The following is a 22,315-nucleotide window of genomic DNA, read 5'->3' as shown; positions in this document are numbered from 1 at the left end:
AGTCATCTCTTGGTCTCCCTCTATGATTTTTACCCTCCACGCTGCCTCAGAACATGTCCTACCAACTGATCCCTTCTTCTAGTCAAGTTGTGCCACAGACTCCTCTCCTCCCCAATTCTACTCAATACCTCCTCATTAGTTATGTGATCTACCCATCTAATCTTCAGCATTCTTCTGTAGCACCACATTTCAAAAGCTTCTATTCTCTTCTTGTCCAAACTATTTATCGTCCATGTTTCACTTCCATTCATGGCTACACTCCATACAAATACTTTCAGATACGTCTTCCTGACACTTAAATCTATACTTGATGTTAACAAATTTTTCTTCTTCAGAAACACTTTCCTTGCCATTACCAGTCTACATTTTATATCCTCTCTACTTTGACCATCATCAGTTATTTTGCTCCCCAAATAGCAAAACTCCTTTACTACATTAAGTGTCTCATTTCCTAATCTAATTCCCTCAGCATCACCTGAGTTAACTCGACTACATTCCATTATCCTTGTTTCGCTTTTGTTGATTTTCATCTTATATCCTCCTTTCAAGACCATGTCCATTCCATTCAGCTGCTCTTCCAGGTCCTTTGCTGTCTCTGACAGAATTACAATGTCATCGGCAAACCTCAAAGTTTTTATTTCTTCTGTGTGGATTTTTATACCTACTCTGAATTTTTCTTTTGTTTCCTTTACTGCTTGCTCAATATACAGATTGAATAACATCGGGGAGAGGCTACAACCCTGTCTCAATCCCTTCCCAACCACTGCTTCCCTTTCATGTCCCTTGACTCTTATAACTGCCATTTGGTTTCTGTACAAATTGTAAATAGCCTTCCGCTCCCTGTATTTTACCCTTGCCACCTTCAGAATTTGAAAGAGAATATTCCAGTCAACATTGTAAAAAGCTTTCTCTAAGTCTACAAATGCTAGAAACGTAGGTTTGCCTTTTCTTAATCTAGCTTCTAATATAAGCCGTAGGGTCAGTATTGCCTCAAATGTTCCAACATTTATACGGAATCCAAACTGATCTTCCCCGAGGTTGGCTTCTACCAGTTTTTCCATTTGTCTATAAAGAATTCAAGTTAGCATTTTGCAGCCGTGACTTATTAAACTGATAGTTTGATAATTTTCACATCTGTGAACACCGGCTTTCTTTGGCATTGGAATTATTATATTCTTCTTGAAGACTGAGGGTATTCCACCTGTCTCATACATTTTGCTCACCAGATGGTAGAGTTTTGTCAGGACTGGCTCTCCCAAGGCTGTCAGTAGTTCTAATGGAATGTTGTCTACTCCAAGGGCCTTGTTTCGACTTAGGTCTTTCAGTGCTCTGTCAAACTCTTCAAGCCGTATCATATCTCCCATTTCATCGTCATCTACATCCATTTCCATAATATTGCCCTCAAGTACATCGTCTTTGTATAGACCCTCTATATACTCCTTCCACCTTTCTATTTTCCCTTCTTTGCTTAGAACTGGGTTTCCATCTGAGCTCTTGATATTCATAAAAGTGGTTCTCTTTCCTCCAAAGGTCTCTTTAATTTTCCTGTAGGCAGTATCTATCTTACCCCTAGTGAGATAAGCCTCTAAATCCTCACATCTGTACTCTAGCCATCCCTGTTTAGCCATTTTGCACTTCCTGTCGATCTCATTTTTGAGACGTTTGTATTTCTTTTTGCCTGCTTCATTTACTGCATTCTTATATTTTCTCCTTTCATCAATTAAGTAATGTAGTAATATACAGGTGTACAAATCAAGATTACAGGAAGTGACAGGTAATCACAATACCACTTAAGCTTAAAAATGGAAGTATTGGTGTTAAATCAAATCTATGTGTACACCCAGAACAATAGACTAAAACATGTGTGCATATTTTTCAGTCATAATTCAGGCCTGCAAAATAGTTGTCAACTCCAGCTATCAATTCTTTGTTTTAAGTGAATCTTCGTCCACCAAAAAAATTTTCAGTTTTGGGAAGAGACGGAAGTCTGACAGTGCCATATCAAGTGAATAAGGCAGATGTGGCAACAATTCATACCTTAGTTCGTGTAATTTTGCCATGGCGATGGCACATCTTGATGGAAGATTAAATTTTTTTTTCTTCTTCTTCTCTCTCTCTCTCTCTTTTTAAGGGCGCAAAACTGCTATGGTCGTTAGTGCCCGATTGATGGAAGATGACTTACTTTCTTCCTTGCTAAACCTGGACTTTTTTCGTGTATCTTTTGTTGCAATTTGTCCTGGAGGGAGACAATCTACAAACAGAATCAGCTTCGTATCCCAGAACATTGTTGCCATGACCTTCCCCCCCCCCCTCCCGAAGGAATTGTCTTGGCTTTCTTTGGTGGCGGAGAATCAGCACGTTTCCACTGCTTTCACTGTTGTTTCATCTCTGGGGTATAGTAGTGCACCCAAGTTTCACCTGTGGTCACAAACCGGCACAAAAAATCTTGTTCGTTTCTCCTAAAATAGGCCACACATTGTTCCGATATGCCCATTCTCATGCGTTTTTGATCCTGCGTCAAGAGTCACGACACTCATCTTGCAGATAATTTTTTTCATTTATAATTCTTCATTTAAAATGTGATATACCCTTTCAGATGACATCTGGCAATGTCACGAACTTTCAATTGGCGATCCTCTGTGTCCATTTTGTGCACTTTTGCAATGATTTTTCTGGAGTAGTGACACATCGTGGCTGACCACTGAGTTGAACATCATCTAAGCTCTCTCAACATATTTTAAATTCATTTGTCCACTTGGCAACAGGTTAATACGAAGGAGCAGAGTCCTGCAGCATATTCTGGAAATTGACATGAATGTCCTTTGCTTTTATACATTTCTTTACAAAGTACTTAATTACTGCTCGAATCTCTATTTTTTTCCATCTCCACAAATCACTAAGCGGGAACAACAACAGAGTCATATCACTGCCACAGCTCTCTTCCAAGACCACTGATGTGGCACGTGTTTACGGGCAACAGTCCAATGAACATCACATGAACAACTCGTGCTAGGGCTGACCTCTCGTGGTGATTCCAGGAACTTTTCAAACCATGATTGCAGTTTGCAAAAATAAAGACGAATCTGGCAAATAAATAACACCAATTTTGGCAAAAAATAACACAAAATTTGGCCATAAAACAATTTTTTTCCTTTCTCTACCAATAAGGTGCAGTTGCTGCACACACTCTGGCCTCAGTGGTCAGAGACAGTGGTCGTCTGTGTGAGTTGTGCTGGTGTGACTGTGAGTTTTCTACTTTAGAAGTAAGCCTGTTGGCTTAAATGTATAGCGATCTTTTTGCGGTACCTGTCTGTGGCTCAGCATCTCCTCTGCATAGTGAGTAGCAATCTATTCTTTTCATAAGATTGTTATTATTCCACTCTGGATTTTCCATTTTCTGATTAAAAGTTCTTTACAGATACAATTACCCTCTCCTACAACTCCCTAAATGACTCCAACAGGGACTGTAAAGAGAAGATTAGACTAATTACACCCTGCACAGAGGCATTTAAGCAATCATTCTACCCGTGCTCTGTATGTGAATGGAATAGGAAAAGCCCTAATAACTGGTACGATCGGAAATATCTTTTGCCGTGAACTTCACGGTGGTTTGTAGAATATGGATGTAGATGTATATGTATAAATATAGCCACTGTGCTCTGTCTTGAGTACACAATTACAGGCCTGTTCCTGCGATCCAGATACAAATTTCATTAGCCACTGTTAGGCCACAGCCTAGAGACACGGACAATATGGTCGTAGCTGGATTGTCACAGTTGCAACTGTACGGCATGATGGTATAAAAATTTGCATACAAAATTGTTATATAAGTGCTGATACTGAATGAGGCATGGTGTCATGTGTGGTTTAACTGAGTTTTTTCCAAACTGTATATGTCATTTACTATGCAGATTGGTACTTGTTCTTAGTTAATCTTAATTCAGAAACTAACAGACTAGAGAACATGGGAGCCGATGCCAGTCTCTTTGGGAAAATATGAGCATTGCACTGTTGCCCAGGTATTCAATGGACTGTCTTCAGAGTCACAATGAAACCCGATCAATATTTATTGTTGTACACTCACTGTCAGCAAATTACGATGCTTAACTTATAAAACTTTTAATCGGATGAGCACTGTCTGTTGCTCTTTAATTACCAAGAGTGAATGGTTGGTGTAATAATGAAACATCTTAATAAATAAACCAATTTAACATAGGGTTCCATTAAAAAAAAAAGGCCTCGTATCTCTGTAATAAAAAAATAGTATAAAAATGAAATGTGATGTATTCTAGTAGCCCATGTCCATTTAATAAAAGATCAAAAGAAAAAGTATACTGCTAAAGTTAAGCACCGTGATAAAATCAAAATGATCCTAGCTTATAAATGCCAAAACATTATGACAACTGTCCACCACAAGACTGAATGCCACCTGGTAGTGTTCTGCACATGAGATGTGGTAAGGAAAGTATATAAGCAAAGCAGAGATGAATGCGGAGTCATTATAGTGATGATGTCATCCGATAACGGGGAAATCCAATGACACAAGAGACTCAGGCAAAGGGAAGTTTGTTATGGCCTGATGCCTACGAATAAGCATCTTTGAAAACTGTTCACGTATCACTGTTATGACCACCTATGGAATATAAGCATCTTTGATGAGCAGTTGAAAAATGACAAAACCACGAGGTGTCAATAAGGTGTTGGATGTCTGTACCTCACCTTAGAACATGAAGGTTGGCAGCTTCCCCTCTCTGTAACCAGGAGAGGCAGTGATGTGTGAAGACCTGATGACAGAGTGCAATGCTGGTGTGTGTTTTGGAGCACAACTGTTGAACATGTGGCTCTGCAGCAGATGACCCTTACACATTCCCGTGTTGACAAACCAACATCGTCACCCATGTTTCCAGTGGGCACTGGGTCATCAAGAAAGGACTACGGATCAATTGCAATTTGTTGCTCCGTCGGATGAGTCAGATATCTTGTTACACCAGGATGACGGCCATGTCCCAATACGCTATCATCCTGGCAAGTAGCTGCTTGAGACACGCATCGTGTCACAGACGTAGCCCGGTGGAGAGAGTATCTAGATAAGGGGGACATTCACCTACGATTTCGTGGGATCTGTCACAGTTACCAAAAGAACCTAGACAGCTGTGAACTATTTGAGCATCATTGTGGAACAACTGCATCCCTTCATATCTGATTTCTACATCTACGACAACATCTACATCTACACAGATAATCTCCAAGTCACTGTACAGTGCGTGGTGGAGGGTACCCCGTACCACTACTAGATCTTTCCTGTCCTGTTCCACTCTACAGTAGAGTAAGGGAAAAATGAATGTCTATATGACTCCATATGAGCTCTAATTTCTTGTATCTTTTCTTTGTGGTCCTTACGCTCAATTCATGTTGGCAGCAGTAAAATCATTTGGCTATCAGCTTCAAATTCCCATTCTATAAATTTTCTCTATAGTGTTTCTCGAAAAGAACATCGCCTTCCCTCCAGAGATTCCCATTTGAGTTCCCAAAGCATCTCCGTAACATTTACGTGTTGTTTGAACCTACCGGTAAAAAATCTAGTAGTCTGTCTCCGACCTGCTTTGATGCCCTCCTTCAACCCGATCTGGCACGGATCTCAAACACTCGAGCAGTACTCTACAATAGGTCACACCAGCATCCTATATGTGGTCTCCTTTACAGCTGAATGACACTTTCCTAAAATTCTTCCAATAAATTGAAGTTGAGCATTCGCCTTTCCTCCCACAGCCCGATGCTCATTCCATTTCATACTGCTTTGCAAAATTACACCCAGATATTAAATGACTTAACTGTGTTAAGGAGGAAATTACTAATAATGTACCCAAACATTACAGGTTTGGTCTTCCTACTCATCCACATTAACTTACATTTTTCCACATTTAGAGCTGGCTGCCGTTCATCACACCAATCAGATATTTTGTCTAAGTCATATTGTATGTTTCCACAGTCACTCAACTTCGATACCTTATCGTACACCTCAGCATCATCAGCAAACAACTGCAGATTTCTGCCCTCCTGGTCTGCCAAATCATTTCTGTATATAGTGGTCCTATCGCACTTAACAGGGGCACTCCTGACAACACCCTTGTCTCTGATAAACACTCGTCATCGAGGACAACATACTGGGTTCTCTCTCTTAAGAAGTCTTCAAGCCACTCACGTATCAGTGAACTTATTCTGCATGGTTGTTGTGAGAGACAGCACCTTTGATAAGAATAACTGTCCATATGACAAGGCCAGAATCATGTTATAGTGGTTTGAGGCACACTATACTGAACAAATGTTGATGTCTTGGACACCAAATTCACCCAACCAGAAACCGATAGAACACGTCTCCGATACTATGGGATGCCAGTGCCACACCCATAATGGATCGGCCTATAATTTAACACTCTGAGGACTGGGCAGCTATGTTTTAGTCCAACTGGCTGGTACTGCATTTTTCATATGTTATTTGAATTTTGTGTAATTGAGTCTGCTGAACAGAACTTACTACAGTTTACTACATTTTAATGAGTGTTCCTATGAAATAATGGGAAGAAACTAACTTATATCGTTAACAATTTTCTTTATTGAAATGAAAGTGTGTCGATTTCGCAACAGCAACAAAATTTTGCAAGTCTTTGTTTTTATAAACGGAGACAGAATCAGAAGTTATTGGAATTAATAATAAAACTGTTTGAAAATGTAGTTTTTTACTGAAAATTACTTAGTGACATTTGCATTAGTGTGAAAAATTTTGAAGGGTTTTGCGAAATGTAGTCCTACTTCACATTCTTCACAATAATACCTAGTATCTTTCCTTGTTGTCCTGAGTTATTCTGCACAAAACCTTACACTTCCTCAATTTAGGAAAAGTTTACCTCCATGTCTGTTTACAGGCAAACTAATTTGAGTGGAAGTTTAATCAATCAGGCTTCCTTTGTTTATAAAAGCCACAACCAATTCAGTAACAAATTCAACAAGATTTTTGCTAGCAGGCCTCAACTCTTTACATAAAACATGTCAATTTATAATCACCATGAAAATGTGAAAAAAAGCTTTCTTCCACCACTTTATTTGCTTCCTCTCAAAAGAGTAGTAGCCCTCTAGATGGTCGGTGTGGTCAATAGCAGCGGACTTTTTATTATAATCCTAAATATGAACAGGTTTCATCTTCTCTATCGTTCCTAATTTTGTTCCAACTTGGCACTGGGTGCAGTGTTTTGGGCTTTGTAATCAAAAGAAATACAATCCTTGTGACTTTTGATTTCACAAAAGCAAATGGTCTTGGCTGTGAAATGAAAGTTAATTTTTTCCACAGTTTCTGGGCAATTATATATTTAGCAAGCCCTTTTGTATTTTTCAGTGCTGTACTGTAAGGCTGCATGTGGCAGACAACAACTGATGCCCTTTGCAATGTGCATAACTAACAGTGTTATCAGTAGGCCAACATTACATGTGGTAGATGGTAATGTTATTTTACCCAACTCCCACATGGACCGTCTATAAGCTGTGGGAGCAAACACTATGGCTCTCTGTTGCTGCCAAAGAGGAAAAATCTTACCTAGTGAAATCTGAAAGCTTATATTACCTCCCATTCACTCTCTTTTCTTTATCTTCCTCATCCTCAAACATTTATTATTACATTAATGTGTTTTATCTCTTTTAACAGTAACACAATGTACACGCATGTTCAGAAGAACACAGGATACTTTGAATGACTGGAGATAGGACATTCATGTAAATGTGGGCTTCCGCGGCTATTGGGGAGGAAGGCGTCTCGTAATAGTCACCGAAACATCGGGATTTTATAGTTGACAATGGGGTCCCAAACCCAGAAGAATTTTATTGAATAGGACATTCATATTCACATGACGAGTACATTAGTATGTTCTGCAGAAATGATTAGCATTTCAGTCACATGGATTCAGCACGTGTACTGCTGCCTAGTAGACACAGGGTCCGTCATGGGCCCTGCTAACTTGTTAGACGCATGATGGCATCAATGCGTATAAGGTGCAAATGGCATCCTGTGGTATAACCACAATGCTGCATTCACCTGGTTCCAAAGTTCATCTGTGGGGGCTGGTATTGGGTCACAGTGCTGCACCTGTCCGTTGACTCTATCCCACACATTCTCGATTGGCAACAAAAGTCTGGCGATCTGGCAGACCAGAGCGAAGGCTGACATCCTGTGACACCAAGAAGGCATGTGTTTGGGCAGCAACATGTAGTCTTAATGAAAAATGGTGCCTAGGGTGTTGCGCAGAAAGGATGTGGCTACAGGTCACAGGACGACATTCACGTAGGTCACAATGGTCACAGTGCCCTAGACACACACCATCTGTGGTTTGTGTCTTTACCCAATAGCATCCCACACCTTAAGGCCTCAAGTGGGCAATGTATGTCTTGTGTGAATTGAGTCACTGTGATCCCAATCCTTCTTTATGCAGTGAACCAAAATGCCACCATCATTTTCAAGCAAACAGATACTGGATTTGTCCGAAAACACTATCTGATGCCACCATTGTCCACAGTGGTGTCTATCCATAAACCATTGCCATCTAAGCATGCTTTTGCACATTTGTCAAAGGGAGGCAGAGAATTGGACAGTGCACATGTAACACATCCCATAATAAATGGCAATGGACTGCCTCTGCTGATAGTGTATGACAAGTTACAGCGTTCCACTGCTGCACCAGAGCTGAGGAGAATGCAGATCAGTCCTGCAATGCCATTCAGATGAGGTTTGATCTTCTGGTAAGGGGAGGTGGGTGGTCTGGGTGGTGTGGCCTGCCCCATCTCGTCATGTTCTATGGCCTTCTGTGAACCATTCAGCAGACAACCATTGCACTGCAGAGTGGCAATTTCCCAGATGGAAGCATCAGATTCTCTCATGCCAATAATGCACCCTCTTTCAAACTCTCTGATCTGACTATAAGGTTTGCGCATACCATAAGTCTGCAAGGCAGATCGCATATCTGCTCAAGTCACACTGTTCCATTGCCTTCGGTTTATAGTGACAACAAGAGACAATGCCATCAGTAGATGGCATTGCGCCACAATATCAATGTTGACCTTGAACTTGCAGGTCGACAAGGTTCAAATGCTAATCATTTCTGCAGAACATACTAATGTACATGTCCTGGGAATATGAACTTCCTATCTCTTGTCATTCAAGGTGTTCTGTTCCCCCACGCCCCCGGAACATGAGTGTAAAAGCAAAACATCAATGAAAACACTATTTAATTAACCACTTCACATAAAATACAGGAAGAAATAGCTGGTAATACTTACAACATTCTCTTCCTTAATGAAGATATGTTCAGTTTCTTCGAACAATTGCCAGTTGGGATCAGTTAATACCTGCAGGTAAGAAAAACAATGAGTCAACATAGACACACAGTGAAGGAGAAAATTAAATTATTCAGTTATACATTTCCACACATAAAATGATCTTATTTTGTAAGTAGAGACTTGCAGAAACTCTACAATAACAGCTAACTTTCCAATAAGAAGGTAATACTATCTGTCAGATTTATGTCTCCCAACACCAGTGTCTTGTGATGATCTCAAATTGTACAATTTTATTTTTTATTGATTGCACATTTTGATGATTAACTGCTCCACATTTATATGTTTCAACTGTACAAGTAATCGTGAGAATGATTTATCAAGTAGTGATTTTTTCTTTAATGACTGGGAAAGATTCTATAGTGATTGCACATAGGCACCTATTTTCTGGATTTATGGCAACAAAAGAGCCTTGTTCTCTTACTGACAATCTCCCTCCACTTTACAATTTTGCTGATCGGAGCAACTGACCTTGGCTGATTTCCCACCTCTATTCAGGTGTATGTCCTGCTTAGTGAAATCCCAGCTACTGTTAGTCCCAAATGGTGTTAGTGTAACATGTCTGAAGTCAAATGAGACACTGACTCCAAAAGAAGGAACAACAGTGTAGTAAAATTCACTTCTACTAGATATGCATTTGGGAAACTTTTACATAGACTAAACTGACAGGAATCACATGCACCTAATAGGCAAGTGATGATAATATGAAACTTTCACTTTGTGGTGGTGTAGATACTGTAACGAAACTTACCAATAGGTTATAGCTGTGCAATAACTCAAACCAGACCTATGCAATTTACATGCATCTCTTTCATTAACTGGGCCAACAAATACCGAACGAGGCCACAGTATGTTATGCTGCAAACTTTCTTGTGACGATATTTTGAGTTGAGATTTCTCTCACTGCATACAGTTGTGTAATTATTTTATTACCTACAGAAGAGAAATCAGATATGTAATAGAAGAAACTGAACTACCCAAATTTTTGGAGGCTATTCAGAGACATTTTCCGAGTATATTTTAAATGCAAAAAAGAAATCCAAAGCAGTTTGGTTTGTCATGAGAAATGAGGTTGGCAGTGAAATGGAGAAAAAATGACCCTCTAAACTAACAATAAGTGGTAGGACAGTTAAGGAACCCAGCACCATATGTGAATCCTTCAATAATTTCTTCATTAGTTGTAACAAAATTGGTGACTGTTCACCACCAAGTACAATTCCTAGTATGGCAGAGAGAAATTGCTCAAGTTTTAGTTTTTCACCTGTTTCAAGCCCTGATGTCATTAAAAGCACAATGTCCCTAAAAAATTTAAACTCAGTAGACCTCCAGTCTCAGAGCAGACTGGGTATCAGCAGCATCAGCTTATCAGTTGCACACTGTTTGTTTACATGGTTTAGTTAAGTGCTATTGTAACTTACTTCTGAGCAGAAGTAAGCAGTAGCTGATTATTTAGCTGTTTTTAGTAGTGCTATATATTTTTGTTGCAAGAATTTGAGTGTTTTTTTTATCTTTTGTCTTGAGTGAGCTTACTTTCAAGTGTAGTTTTCCACTGCAGAAGTCTCTAGTGCCACTTTATTTACTTGATTCCATAACCCTTGTGAACAGAGAATATTCAGTAGACCTCCAGCCACAGATTCTCAGAGGTTAATCTCACATTTTGGAGGTGTATATTCAATTAGTCAGTAGCACAGTAGTTACTCAACTGTTTGTTTTGAGACTAGTGACCATTGTAATCAGCGAAGTTAGCCGCACAGTTCTGCACTAGCTATTGCCTGCAACACATCTCCAGAGCATCAAGTCATGTACTAAGCTTCTGCTGTGTTTTTTAATAGTATATATTTGTCTAATTGCTTTTGTGTTTTGGTATTTAAGAAGTTGTCTCCCCTTTTTTGTTAGCTGTAAGTGTAAATTCAGACAGTCTGTAGCTCAGTTGACATTTCTTGTGAACAGCCAGCTGTATAGTTAATTGAGATATCAGCATCCCTTGGTTACAAGTCAGAAGGGTAACAAGTTGCTACCTAGATTTCTGCCAGCTTTTACTGTTTACTCTTCAGTTAGTTTTGCTAGGATGGGTAGGATGTGTGCCTGCTGTGTGCGGGCACAGGAGGAGGTGGCTGCAGTTCGTGAACAGTTGAATGTGGTTTTGGCTGCAATCAGTTGCCTTCAGGCTACCACTTAGGGGTGTAGTGATGGCTGAGATTCTAGGGCATCTCAGGTGTTGCTTGTTTCACCCGAGGGCTCTACTGCTGATGTATCTTCTACTGTGCCCAGTGCAGTGGACCCGCACGGTGATAATGTGTTTGTGTCACTAGAGGCAGAGGGCCAATGTGGAGGCTGGATATATGGCCTCGCCCATTCACACTGTGAGTGAACAGGTGACTAACACTTTCTCTCTCCCATCCTGTCATCATAAACCCACAACACTGTCTAGCCTATGACGTGTCACTGCAGTTTATGGTGCCAGTGAGCTTGAATTGAATTTGTGTAATCGGTAACAGTACAATATTTTTGTTACTAGTTAGTTTCATAACGGAAAAATATAAAAGGTCTCCATATGATGATGTGGGCTATAAATTAAAGGTAATACATACATGGAAACAGCAGCTGAGCGGCATTTCAGTCCTATGCCAACAGAAAAAACTGTTCACGATTGGCGGGCTAGTAAAGAGGAAATGGGGGAAAAAAAAGAGGAAGACTAAATGTGCACATAAAGGGATGAATGCAAAATGTCCAAAACCAGATGGTGATGTACTGAAATGGATTCAAGGACACCATCAAAATGACACTGGAATTAATACAAAAATGCTTCAATCACACACCCGTAAGCTAGCACTACAGTGGAGCTTAAAAGACTTTAAGGGTGGAGTTGGTTGGTGCTACAGGTTTATGAAGCGTCAAGGACTTCACATGCAAACCAAAACCAACAAATCTCAGAAAATACCACAAGAGGATGAAGTGAAAACATTATCTTTCCATCACATTATTATTCAACATAGGAAGAAAACTGGTGTGGAACTAAGCCAAAAAAGCGAATATGGGTGAAACTCCTTTGACATTTGATGTGCCAAGTAACATAAAAGTAGCCAGGAAAGGTGATAAAACTCTAACTATAAAAACAAGTGGACATGAAAAAATGCACTACATTGTTGTCCTTTTGTGTTGTACTGGCTGTGCTTAACTTAATCCACTGATCATTTTAAATTGCAAAACAAAGCCAAAACCTTCTGAAATACTGCCAGGTGGTGGTGTTCACATACATGACAAGGGCTGGATGGACGAGGCTGGCATGAAATTATAGATTCACAGAGTGTGGGAGAGAAGGAAAGGTGCTTTACTGAAGAAGAAGTCTCTTCTTGCGCTAGACCAATTTAGTAGTCATTTGAACAATTCTGTGAAAGGGAAATTGAAACAGGGAAATACTTGCTGTTATTCTGGGAGGCCTTACTTCACAATTGCAAACCCGTGATATCTCTCAATAAATAAACCACTTAAAGTGTATATGAGAGAGGAATGGAACAAATGGATGATGGATGAAACCCAACATGAATTCACACCAAAGGGAGTTTTAAAATGACCTACAATCAAACAAGTGTATCAATGGATAAAATATCCCTGCTTGAGAGTGAGAGAAGACAATACAGTCAAATCTTCCAAGAAATGCGGCGTAAGTAATGCCCTCAATGGGAGTGAAGACCATCTTACTTATGAAGAGGATAACAATGATGATGAAGAGGAAGAAGAAGATTAAGAACAAAGTTAATTCAGGTGATGCTTTTCAGGGATTTTAATGGTCAGTTCAGTTTTATAAACTAAGAAATTTTGTTGGTCTGGCTTTGTAATCTAATAACAAAAATAGTAAAAAGAAATTTTTAATTGCTTAAAAATTAAGGTGTGTCTTATAGTCCGTGGTGCCTTACAGCTGACAAAATCACAGTATGCCAAACAGGTGGAGATGGCGTGAAATGAGAATGAACGCAATATGACTGGTTTTGCCACCAAAAGTTATAAAATTATGGGCATAGTGCCACCTGACATCTGCAGAAGAATGGTCACAGAAATGGAGAAAAGGAAGCAGGAACTCAATCCTAGACACCCACTGTCTGGATATGAACCACAAAAACTTGGGCTAAGGTCAAGAAGGGGCTCCTTTGCACTACATCAGCATCTGGAACTCGCCAAACAGAACTACGGCGAAATTTGTTAATCAAAAGTGTTGAGGAGAACATCAAAGAAGAAACCTGCTGCGGACTTTCATCTGTCATATGTGACACAGAAGCACTAAATTGATTGAGGACAGAAGCGTCACGATGCAAGGTGAACCTCGAGAAAGGGGGCTTTGTGACTGAAGGTCAGCCTGGCCTGCAGAAATCTCCCCATTCCTTGCAGCACGGAAGATCTATATGCAGCACGTGATAAGGCCATCGAGACAGCAGAATTGTGGAGCTTGTGGTCCATTTAAGAGAAAATCAGCAGTGCCCGGCATAATTTTGTTATTAATTTGTATTATCTATGTCATGGACACAATAAATAAATAAATAAATACTCATTATCAATCTTCAATAAAATTCAGAACTGTGTTTTGGCCCAAAAAATCTTAGACACTGTATTTTGGGGACTGTAAAGGGGTTCTCCTCATTAAATTTTTGCTCCAGGGAGGGGAAAAGTTAATTCTGTGCAGTACCTCAAAACACTTAAAAAACTGCAGAGGGTGACACAGAACAACACAAGGAAGATATTATAGAGGAGAGTGTGCTTGTTGGGTGACATAGCAAATCTCCACCATCACGTGCCAAAAAGCAACTCTTGCATTCATTTCGTTGGGACTACACCAATCATCGCACTCACAGCTCTGACCTGGCACCTTCTGATTATCATCTTTTCATATCTCCAAATTTGTTTTCTACTGATGGTGGGGTCCAGAGTACGGTCAAATATGGGTTAAAAGAGGCAAAAGGTGACTACACAGAAAAATAGTGTTTGATGTACGTACATATTTGAAATTGTTAATTTTTCATGAATATATTATTGTTCCAGTTTTTAAACAATTGCATACTCTTAATTTCTGGATCTATTGGGTTGTCCAGACTTCAAAATCGAAAACCTGACAGCAAATGTTTCCAACAATAGCTAGCAGTTGTATGTAGTAATTGTTAGTGCACACTTCAATTTTATACTGTGTCAATTGTGATGATGTCAAAGCTATGAGAGTCTGTTGCTATTATAGTTCTTAAATCAACTGCATGATACATGAGCTTCTCAGACATGAATGCTATTTAGTTTTTTGAACTGCCATTTATTGCAAGTTATACTGAAGCATTGTACTAAACACTAATGAAATCATCATCAGTAGCAGCAGCATCACCAAGAAAAATTATTCTGCTAGTATTTTCTGTAACTTAATAAGGCCTTCGTTCATTAAATTCTACTTGGGAATTGAAAAACTCACAGTGTTGAGACCAACTCCCTTGGATGGATGAAGTAATATCTTATCAACAGAAAATATGAACAAATGTTGCCCATGAAATAAAACTACATTTTGAAAGAGGAATAATTAAATATTGTGTCTCTGATAGGTTGATGCCTGACTCACTCACGTTCTTTACTTACATGAATGGTTTACAAGGGAGCCCTGCCAGTTTTGCCCGTAGTTATTATTTTTTATTTTATTGGCCCAAATGTCAAATGCGAAAAAATTATTTATTCTGTAGAAGTGGGAAATTAGAAAACAAGGTAAGGCAATAAAGAAATTGGAGTGGTTGCTGTGTGCATTTCTGGCTTTGTTGCTGATGAGAAGAGTGGGGGAATAAACTTGGGACTCTTGCTGACACACATACAAAATTTCTCGCCACTGTGTTGATTAGTCTCGTTTTAAGCCTTCTCAGAAACGGGTGGTATGCCTGAGCTCCAGTGGCATTTTGCTATTCTCTAAAGTGAAACAACCTGTTAACATCAAATTTCTCCAAAAACTTGGTAAATCCACCGGAGCAACTTATAATTTGTTGAAACAAGTTCATGATGATCAGTGTCTGTCTAGTAAGTAAGTTTTCACACGGGTTAGGAGGTTGAAGGACAGTAGGGAAGATACTGAAGGCAATCCAAACTTGGGCCATCCTTCCACTTTGAAAACCGAAGAGAATGTGGACAAGGTCAGTAGAATTGTTCAAGAAGACCACTGTTTGAGCATTCGAGCAATTTCAGAGCTTGACTGCATCAATAAGAAAACTGTTAGACACATTTTGCACGATGATCTGGGCACAACACAGAAAGTGGTGCCAAGAATCCTCACAAATGACCAAAAGCAACATCAAGTAGACTGCTGTGGTGGTGCTCTTGAAAACATTGAAAATGATCCAGATTGGATCAGCAAAGTACTTACAGATAATGAAATATGGATATTCCAATATGACCCAAAGACTAAGCGACAATCTACCCATTGGAAGAGCCCTCAATCTCCTAGGAAGAAGAAAGCGTGCACGAGAAAATCATAATTCAAAGCAATGATTGTTTTCTTCAATACTTGAAGGGCTTTCCACACTGATTGGGTGCCTGAAGGTCAGACTGTCAATCAAGTTTATTATGTAATTGTTCTGAGACCTTCCACAAATGTGTGCGACAAAGGAGAACAAATCTGTGGACAAAGACGAATTGTGAAGAAGTTTTTGGCAAAAAACAACATTCCAGTGATGGAACAGCCACCGTATACACCTGATCTAGAACTGTGTGACTTCTCCCTCTTCCCAAAACTGAAATCTTGGCTCAAGAGAACCCTGGGCGCAGTGAAGGAAAAAGTGATGAGCTTCCTCAAACAGCATAACACAAAAAGACTTACAGCACTGCTTGATAGGTTCCCGGGAATTACGTTGGATAATATTGTAGAAACCGCACAATATTTCAGCGAGACAACTGCCCGCCATCTTCAGGTGCTACTGTCGCGTCGCTGAGAAGCTCACAAATTTATATGTTGGCTTCCTAGAACAGCGCAGTTGCCAGCGGGGCATAAAGTCATCGAAGACCAATTGTAGACAGCGTCGAATACCAGAGCCCTCTGCTGGAGAAACGGGTCGCGGTCTGCGGAAGCGCGCCGCGGCGTGGGAAAATGCGGCCGGGAGCAATAGACCCTGTTTGCGCGCACGAGGTGTTGGCGCGTGATTTAAGCATCTGCGCTCAGGCTTCCCATCTGTGTTGACTCAGTGGGGTTGGTAATCTGTGCCATGCCATGTCCCGTGTCAAGGCAGTGTTCAGCAACCGCAGATTTCTCTGGCTGACCCAACCTCATGTGACGTTTATGTTCGTCGCATCTGTCTTTGACCGTACGACACGTCTGGCCAATATAAGACTTCCCACATTGGCACGGGATTTTATATATTCCTGGTCTCCTCAAGCCGAGGTTGTCTTTAACAGAGCCCAGCATTGATTTAACTTGTGCTGGAGGCTGGAAAACACATTTAATCCAGTATTTCTTGAAAATTCTGTCCATCTTTAAAAGACACGCCACCAACATACGGTAGAAAAACCAACCCCATGGTGTTCTCTGCTTCTTGAGGCTGTTCTTGAGGTTTGGAGTGTGCTGGTCGAAATGCGTTCCGGATCTGCTTCTCGGAGTACCCATTCTGGGCAAACACAGAGCGGAGATGGCTAAGCTCTGCCGATAAGCTGTCCTGATCTGAGATGGCTCTATCCCTATGCACTAGCGTCCGTAATACACCACTGCGCTGTCAGGGATGATGACAGCTCGCAGCTTGTAAATACTAGTCTGTGTGCGTAGGCTTCCGGAACACACTGTGACCCAAGGAGCCATCTCCTTTTCTACGAACCAAAACATCCAGAAACGGAAGCTCACCATCTTTCCCTACCTCCATGGTGAAACAGGTGCTTGGATGGGGGGAGTTCAGATGTTCCAGAAAGAAGGAAGCATTGCTGTCCCATGCGGCCATACCACAAACATATCATCTACATATCTCTAAAAACATTTGGGTTTCAAAACCGCCGTCTGAAGTGCTTTGTCCCCAAAATCTTCCATAAAAAGATTAGCTACTATGGGAGACAGAGGGCTACACAGAGGGCTACCCATAGCAACACCGTCAGTCTGCTCAAAATACTGGTTGTTGAATAAAAAGTAAGTCGAGGTAAACACGTGTTTGAAAAGGTGTAATATGTCCTCTTCCAGCTTAGCTCCTATGATTTGTAATGAGTCCATCAGAGGCACTCGTGTGAACAAAGAAACCACATCAAAACTCACAAGTAAGTCGGTAGATTCAAGGCGCAGGTTATTCAGTCGCCGTATAAAATATTCTGAGTTTCGAATATGGTGTTCACATTTCCCCGTCATGGGACTCAGAAGAGAAGCCAGATGTTTAGCTAGGTGCTATGTTGGGGCACCTATATTACTGACGATAGGGCGAAACGGAACATTTTCCTTATGTATCTTTGGCAGACCATTAAGTCGTGGCAGAACTGGTGCTCGTTCTCTTAAATTCTTCTTCAAATGGTCAGGAAGTTGGTTGGATCTGAGGCGGCGGCATCCGTCGGATCTTTCTGGAGAAGACGATACGCTGTATCCTGTAGTAAGTCTATCATCTTGCCAAAATAAGATGTAGCAGACAGAAGAACAGTGCAGTTACCCTTGTCAGTTGGTAAAATTACTACATCATTGTCTTCTTTTAAGGAACGGAGCGCTCTTCTTTCTTCAATGGTAACGTTCTGCTTGGGTGCAGGCATCCTGGTTATTGATCTGCAAACCTCTCGCCTTATTTCTTCTGCAGCATCATTCGGAAGTCTTAAAACACCTTGTTCAACGGCACTGATGAACTCCTTGATGGGCAAGGTCTTGGGAGTAGGCGCAATATTAAGTCCCTTTTCTAACACTGACATTGCAGCATCACTCAGTGGTTTATCTGTGAGATTAAACACAGTCCGTCTGCTAAATCTAGAAAGCCAGCATATAAATTTGCGAGCTTCTCAGCGACGCGACAGTAGCACCTGAAGACGGCGGGCATTTGTCTCGCTGAAATATTGTGCGGTTTCTACAATATTATCCGGCGTAATTCCTGGGAACTTATCAAGCAGATGCAGCACCGGGAAAGCCCCAAACAGCACACTCACAGCACTGCTTCCGACAATGGAAAATTCGCATGAGTGGTGTGGGGATCGGGAAGGGGACAACATATCAGTTGCATACGTTTTCTCAATAAAGAGTTAGAGAATGAGTCTGGTTTCTTTATTGCCACACCTTGTGTAATGTAAAGTTCATAACTGAACATGTAGCAGAAGTCCTTGTAAGAATCTTTAATGACATTTGTGGTTGATAATAAGCCCCCCTCCCCCTCCCCCAGCCCCCAAACACACACGTGTGTGCCTTTATCATACCAGCCAACTGCACTCCACTGGCACAGTAGGTCTAAAATTTGCAAAATCTGAAGATCTGGAGGTCATTGTAAAAGGACAGGTGGTATCTATGGATGACGAGCGGACTTAGAAAGGGGGGGAGGGAAGGGGGATTTTTCCATGGGTTATGCATCATGTGATATGAAGCTGGAACAGAAATGCTTATGTGGACTGCCAGATGGAGCACGATTTCATTTCGGACGGAATGTTGCTTTGGGAGAGAAAGACTAATGTGAACAACCTGAGGGAATAGCAAGTAGGGGTAAACACCCAAGGGAAATACTAGATGGTATATGCTAGAGGTGGAAAGAAGCAACATAAACATGTGAAACTGAAGAGGGATATAGGGAAATAAATATTTCAGGCAGCTGTAAAGGACATGTGGAAAACAATTTGAAGATCAGAGAAATGGGCAAAAAAACAAAAAGCGAAAGGAATTTACTCTGTGAGCTGTAGGATGGTTCCATGTCATATGAATATTTACATCAATGACCTTGCAGGGGAAAGGGGGGGGGGGGGGGGGAGGGTAATATCCTTAGTGAATCTGCAAATGTTGCACTTTTCCAGTGATGGTGAATGTGACAGAACGTAGACAATATTGCAGGCTGCTCACAAGAGCTTCCTACAAGGTAAATATAAGGGCATCCAGTGACAATCTCTTCCTTAGCTGCTGTTATACAACTCACCTCTAGCTTGAACTCTGAATGCTGGAACTGTTTACTGTGTGTATAGTGCTACAAATCCAGAAACTTACAGTTTCCATCATTGCTGGGCTGGTTAGTACTTTGCGAAACATTATTTGTGTTCAGTAAATGATGTAACCCTAAGTTAGGCTTACTATGGGGGCAGGCGAGGGGCGAGGGGGTAGAATGTTACAAGCAGTTGGGGGTCAAAATGGTGGAAGGGGGGGTGGGGGGGCTCATGGTGCCACCCCTCCCCCTCAAAGGAACATTTTAATAGAAGTGTTTATATTCAGATGTAACTTATCTCCCACCTTCTCAGCTAACTTTCAGAGAAGAATGTAGCACGAAAACTAAGTGTCTCACAAATGGCAAGGCAAGTTAGGTTAATGCAGTATACTTTTCAGTTACTGTCCATATGGATAGGCTTGCAGACTCAGAGGCAGCAATATTAACCATACCTGTGGCTGACAAAACAAGAAACACGACTAAAAAAATAACACAAAGACTGAAATTTCCAAATGGAGTAAGGGGGGGGGGGGGGGGGGGTATTACCACTCTCCCCATAGTGCATATCAATAGTCTGAAGGTCTGTGTTCAAAACCACAGTACTAAGTGAAATACTGATAATGAATGCATATTACATGAGAATGCATTTCCCTGCTTTAAAATGATATATTTTCTTACTTGCAATTTCTTACATTCTTTGCTAAAATGATGTAATAAGCAGTTAATAAAAACAAATTGATGCTGCTGTTGTCGTTACACAGAAAATATCATTATTTGGTATGTTGTAGGCAATATTGGTCCTTAGACATCATATGAAACACAACTGCGCCCCCCCCTCCCCCCCACTTGAACTATGAACCTTGCTGTGATGTGTGTACTTCGGTGGTACAGATGTCTGGGGACATAATTGTCAGGAGGTTGTCACCATCAGGAAAAACATAAATGATGATCTACAGGTCAGAGTGTGGAATGTACGATCCCTTAATAGGGTATGTAAGTTAGAGAATTTAAAAATAAACTGCATAGGTTGAAGTCAGATAAAGTGGTAATTATGATGACGGTGAAGATGATGATGATTTGAGGTGAGGGAGACTCAACATCATGGTCATCAGCACCCTGACGAAAAGTCAGTATGCCAATCTCATGGGTGGAGACGAAGGCTGTCCGCACATGCGGAACAGTTTATAATGTATTAAAGTCTGCCTCCCTTCTCCACCAATTTAGGGATGAGGCCTGTCAGTTCGTAAAATTTCACCACTCTCTAACACCGGAATCAGTATTGGCGAGGATGGGGGGCAGATCTCCATCGAGGCTGAGGTTGCCCTGATATCAGTGTATAGGACACATGTTGCCAAAACATTCTGAACTGAAAGTGGCACACCACAAACTTCACAGAATGGTCGATCCTCCCACCAGAGGAGGAAACCATGTGTTAAAGGGCTATGTTTGGTACGCAGTCTGGTAAGGAGAACCTGCCTCCAGTGGTGAGGCTGACAGGAAGTCCACCATGCTTGTATGGTCGATTTGAGCGACCGCAGTTTGTTTTCTGTCAACTGCAACCATTCAGTCTCCCACTGACACATGATGCATCTATCGGAAAATGAGATGACGGTGTGAAAGGGCAAGGAACATTGACAGACAACAATATCCCGATATGCTTCCTTGGCTGCTCTGTTGGCCATGCCATTTCCCTGCATCCTGATGTGGCCAGGTACCCCACAAAAGATCACCTCCTTGCCGCAGTGTTGGAGCCACTATAAGGATTCATGGATGTGCTCAATCAAGAATTTTATATATTTTGAAAACGTAGGGGATATAGTGTACTGTACTTTATTAAACTGAAGGATACAATTTTAAAACATAGAGGATATACTTTATTAAATCCAAAAATACATTAATTTTCAAAGAAAACTTAGTCCTTGAGTGTATACTGTACATAATTATACAGTCGTATCACTCACTGTGAAACATGTCCCTAAGACTTAACTACAAAATAAGTTAAAGACAGTTCTACATTTATAGCATTTGTAGATAAAGACAGAGCTTTTGACAATGTTTACTGGAATACTCTGTTTCAAATTCTGAAGACAGAAGGAATTAAATACAGGGAAAAAATATTATCTCCAACATGTACAGATACCAGACATGAAAGGGGGGCGGGGGGAGGCAGCAGTTGAAAAGGGAATAAACGGATAATTCAACCTGTTCGTTGAGCAAGCAGTAAAGGAAAGGCAACTAAAGTTTGGGGTGAAGAAATAAAAACTTCTGAGGTTTGCTGATGATATTATAATTCTGTCAAAGACAGCAAAGGAGTCAGAAGAGCAGCTAAGTGAGTGGGTAGTGTCTTGAAAGCAGTGTGCGATTTGCAGGGGGGGATTTCCCCCCCTCTGCATCAGACCATCCCCTCCTCTGGTTTTAGTTTATGCATCCCAACCTGGGATGTTTATTTCCCACGCACTGAAGTAAAACTTTACATATAATTTAAATTTGTGGAGCCAAACACTGACAGTTTTTAATAAGTCTTACTATTAATATGTTTCAGTTTTCTGTCATCAGAGTAAGTACAGCTTTTCACAAAAGTGCCTCGACTTTTTGAATTCCCCTCGTATACCTGTATGTAGATGATTTTGTAAATAACCTTTACCTATAATGTACTTTTTAGAGATATAACAAGGGATGGCTTTTCTGATAGTGCATACGCGTGAATAGTGAGTTTCGGCATTAACATCTATTTATAAATAGCTGTTTAACCACGCCATGGTCCAAGCTAGTAACATATATAATTCTACTAACCCCCTAAGACATCCCCCCCCCCCCCACTTGTAAAAGCACAAATCGCACCCTGCTTGAAAGGACGTTACACG

General features: G+C 40.8%; 1 protein-coding gene across 12 annotated transcripts in view; it reads right to left on the bottom strand.

The window, feature by feature from the left end:
- The window catches only part of LOC126424754 (zinc finger protein 679-like), a 319,807-nt gene that overhangs the window by 277,357 nt on the left and 20,135 nt on the right, over nt 1-22,315 (bottom strand). For 10 of the 12 annotated variants that reach the window (XM_050087489.1, XM_050087490.1, XM_050087485.1 and 7 more), the window contains one exon: nt 9,322-9,390. The exons of the other annotated variants lie outside the window; for them this stretch is intronic. In XM_050087489.1, coding sequence (XP_049943446.1) covers nt 9,322-9,390 — 69 coding nt within the window. The remainder of the gene's footprint in view (nt 1-9,321; nt 9,391-22,315) is intronic. 12 annotated transcript variants of the gene reach the window in all.

Source organism: Schistocerca serialis, chromosome 10 (assembly GCF_023864345.2).
Source record: "Schistocerca serialis cubense isolate TAMUIC-IGC-003099 chromosome 10, iqSchSeri2.2, whole genome shotgun sequence".
Taxonomy (NCBI): Eukaryota; Metazoa; Arthropoda; class Insecta; order Orthoptera; family Acrididae; genus Schistocerca; species Schistocerca serialis.
This window is presented reverse-complemented; position numbering and strand designations above follow the sequence as displayed.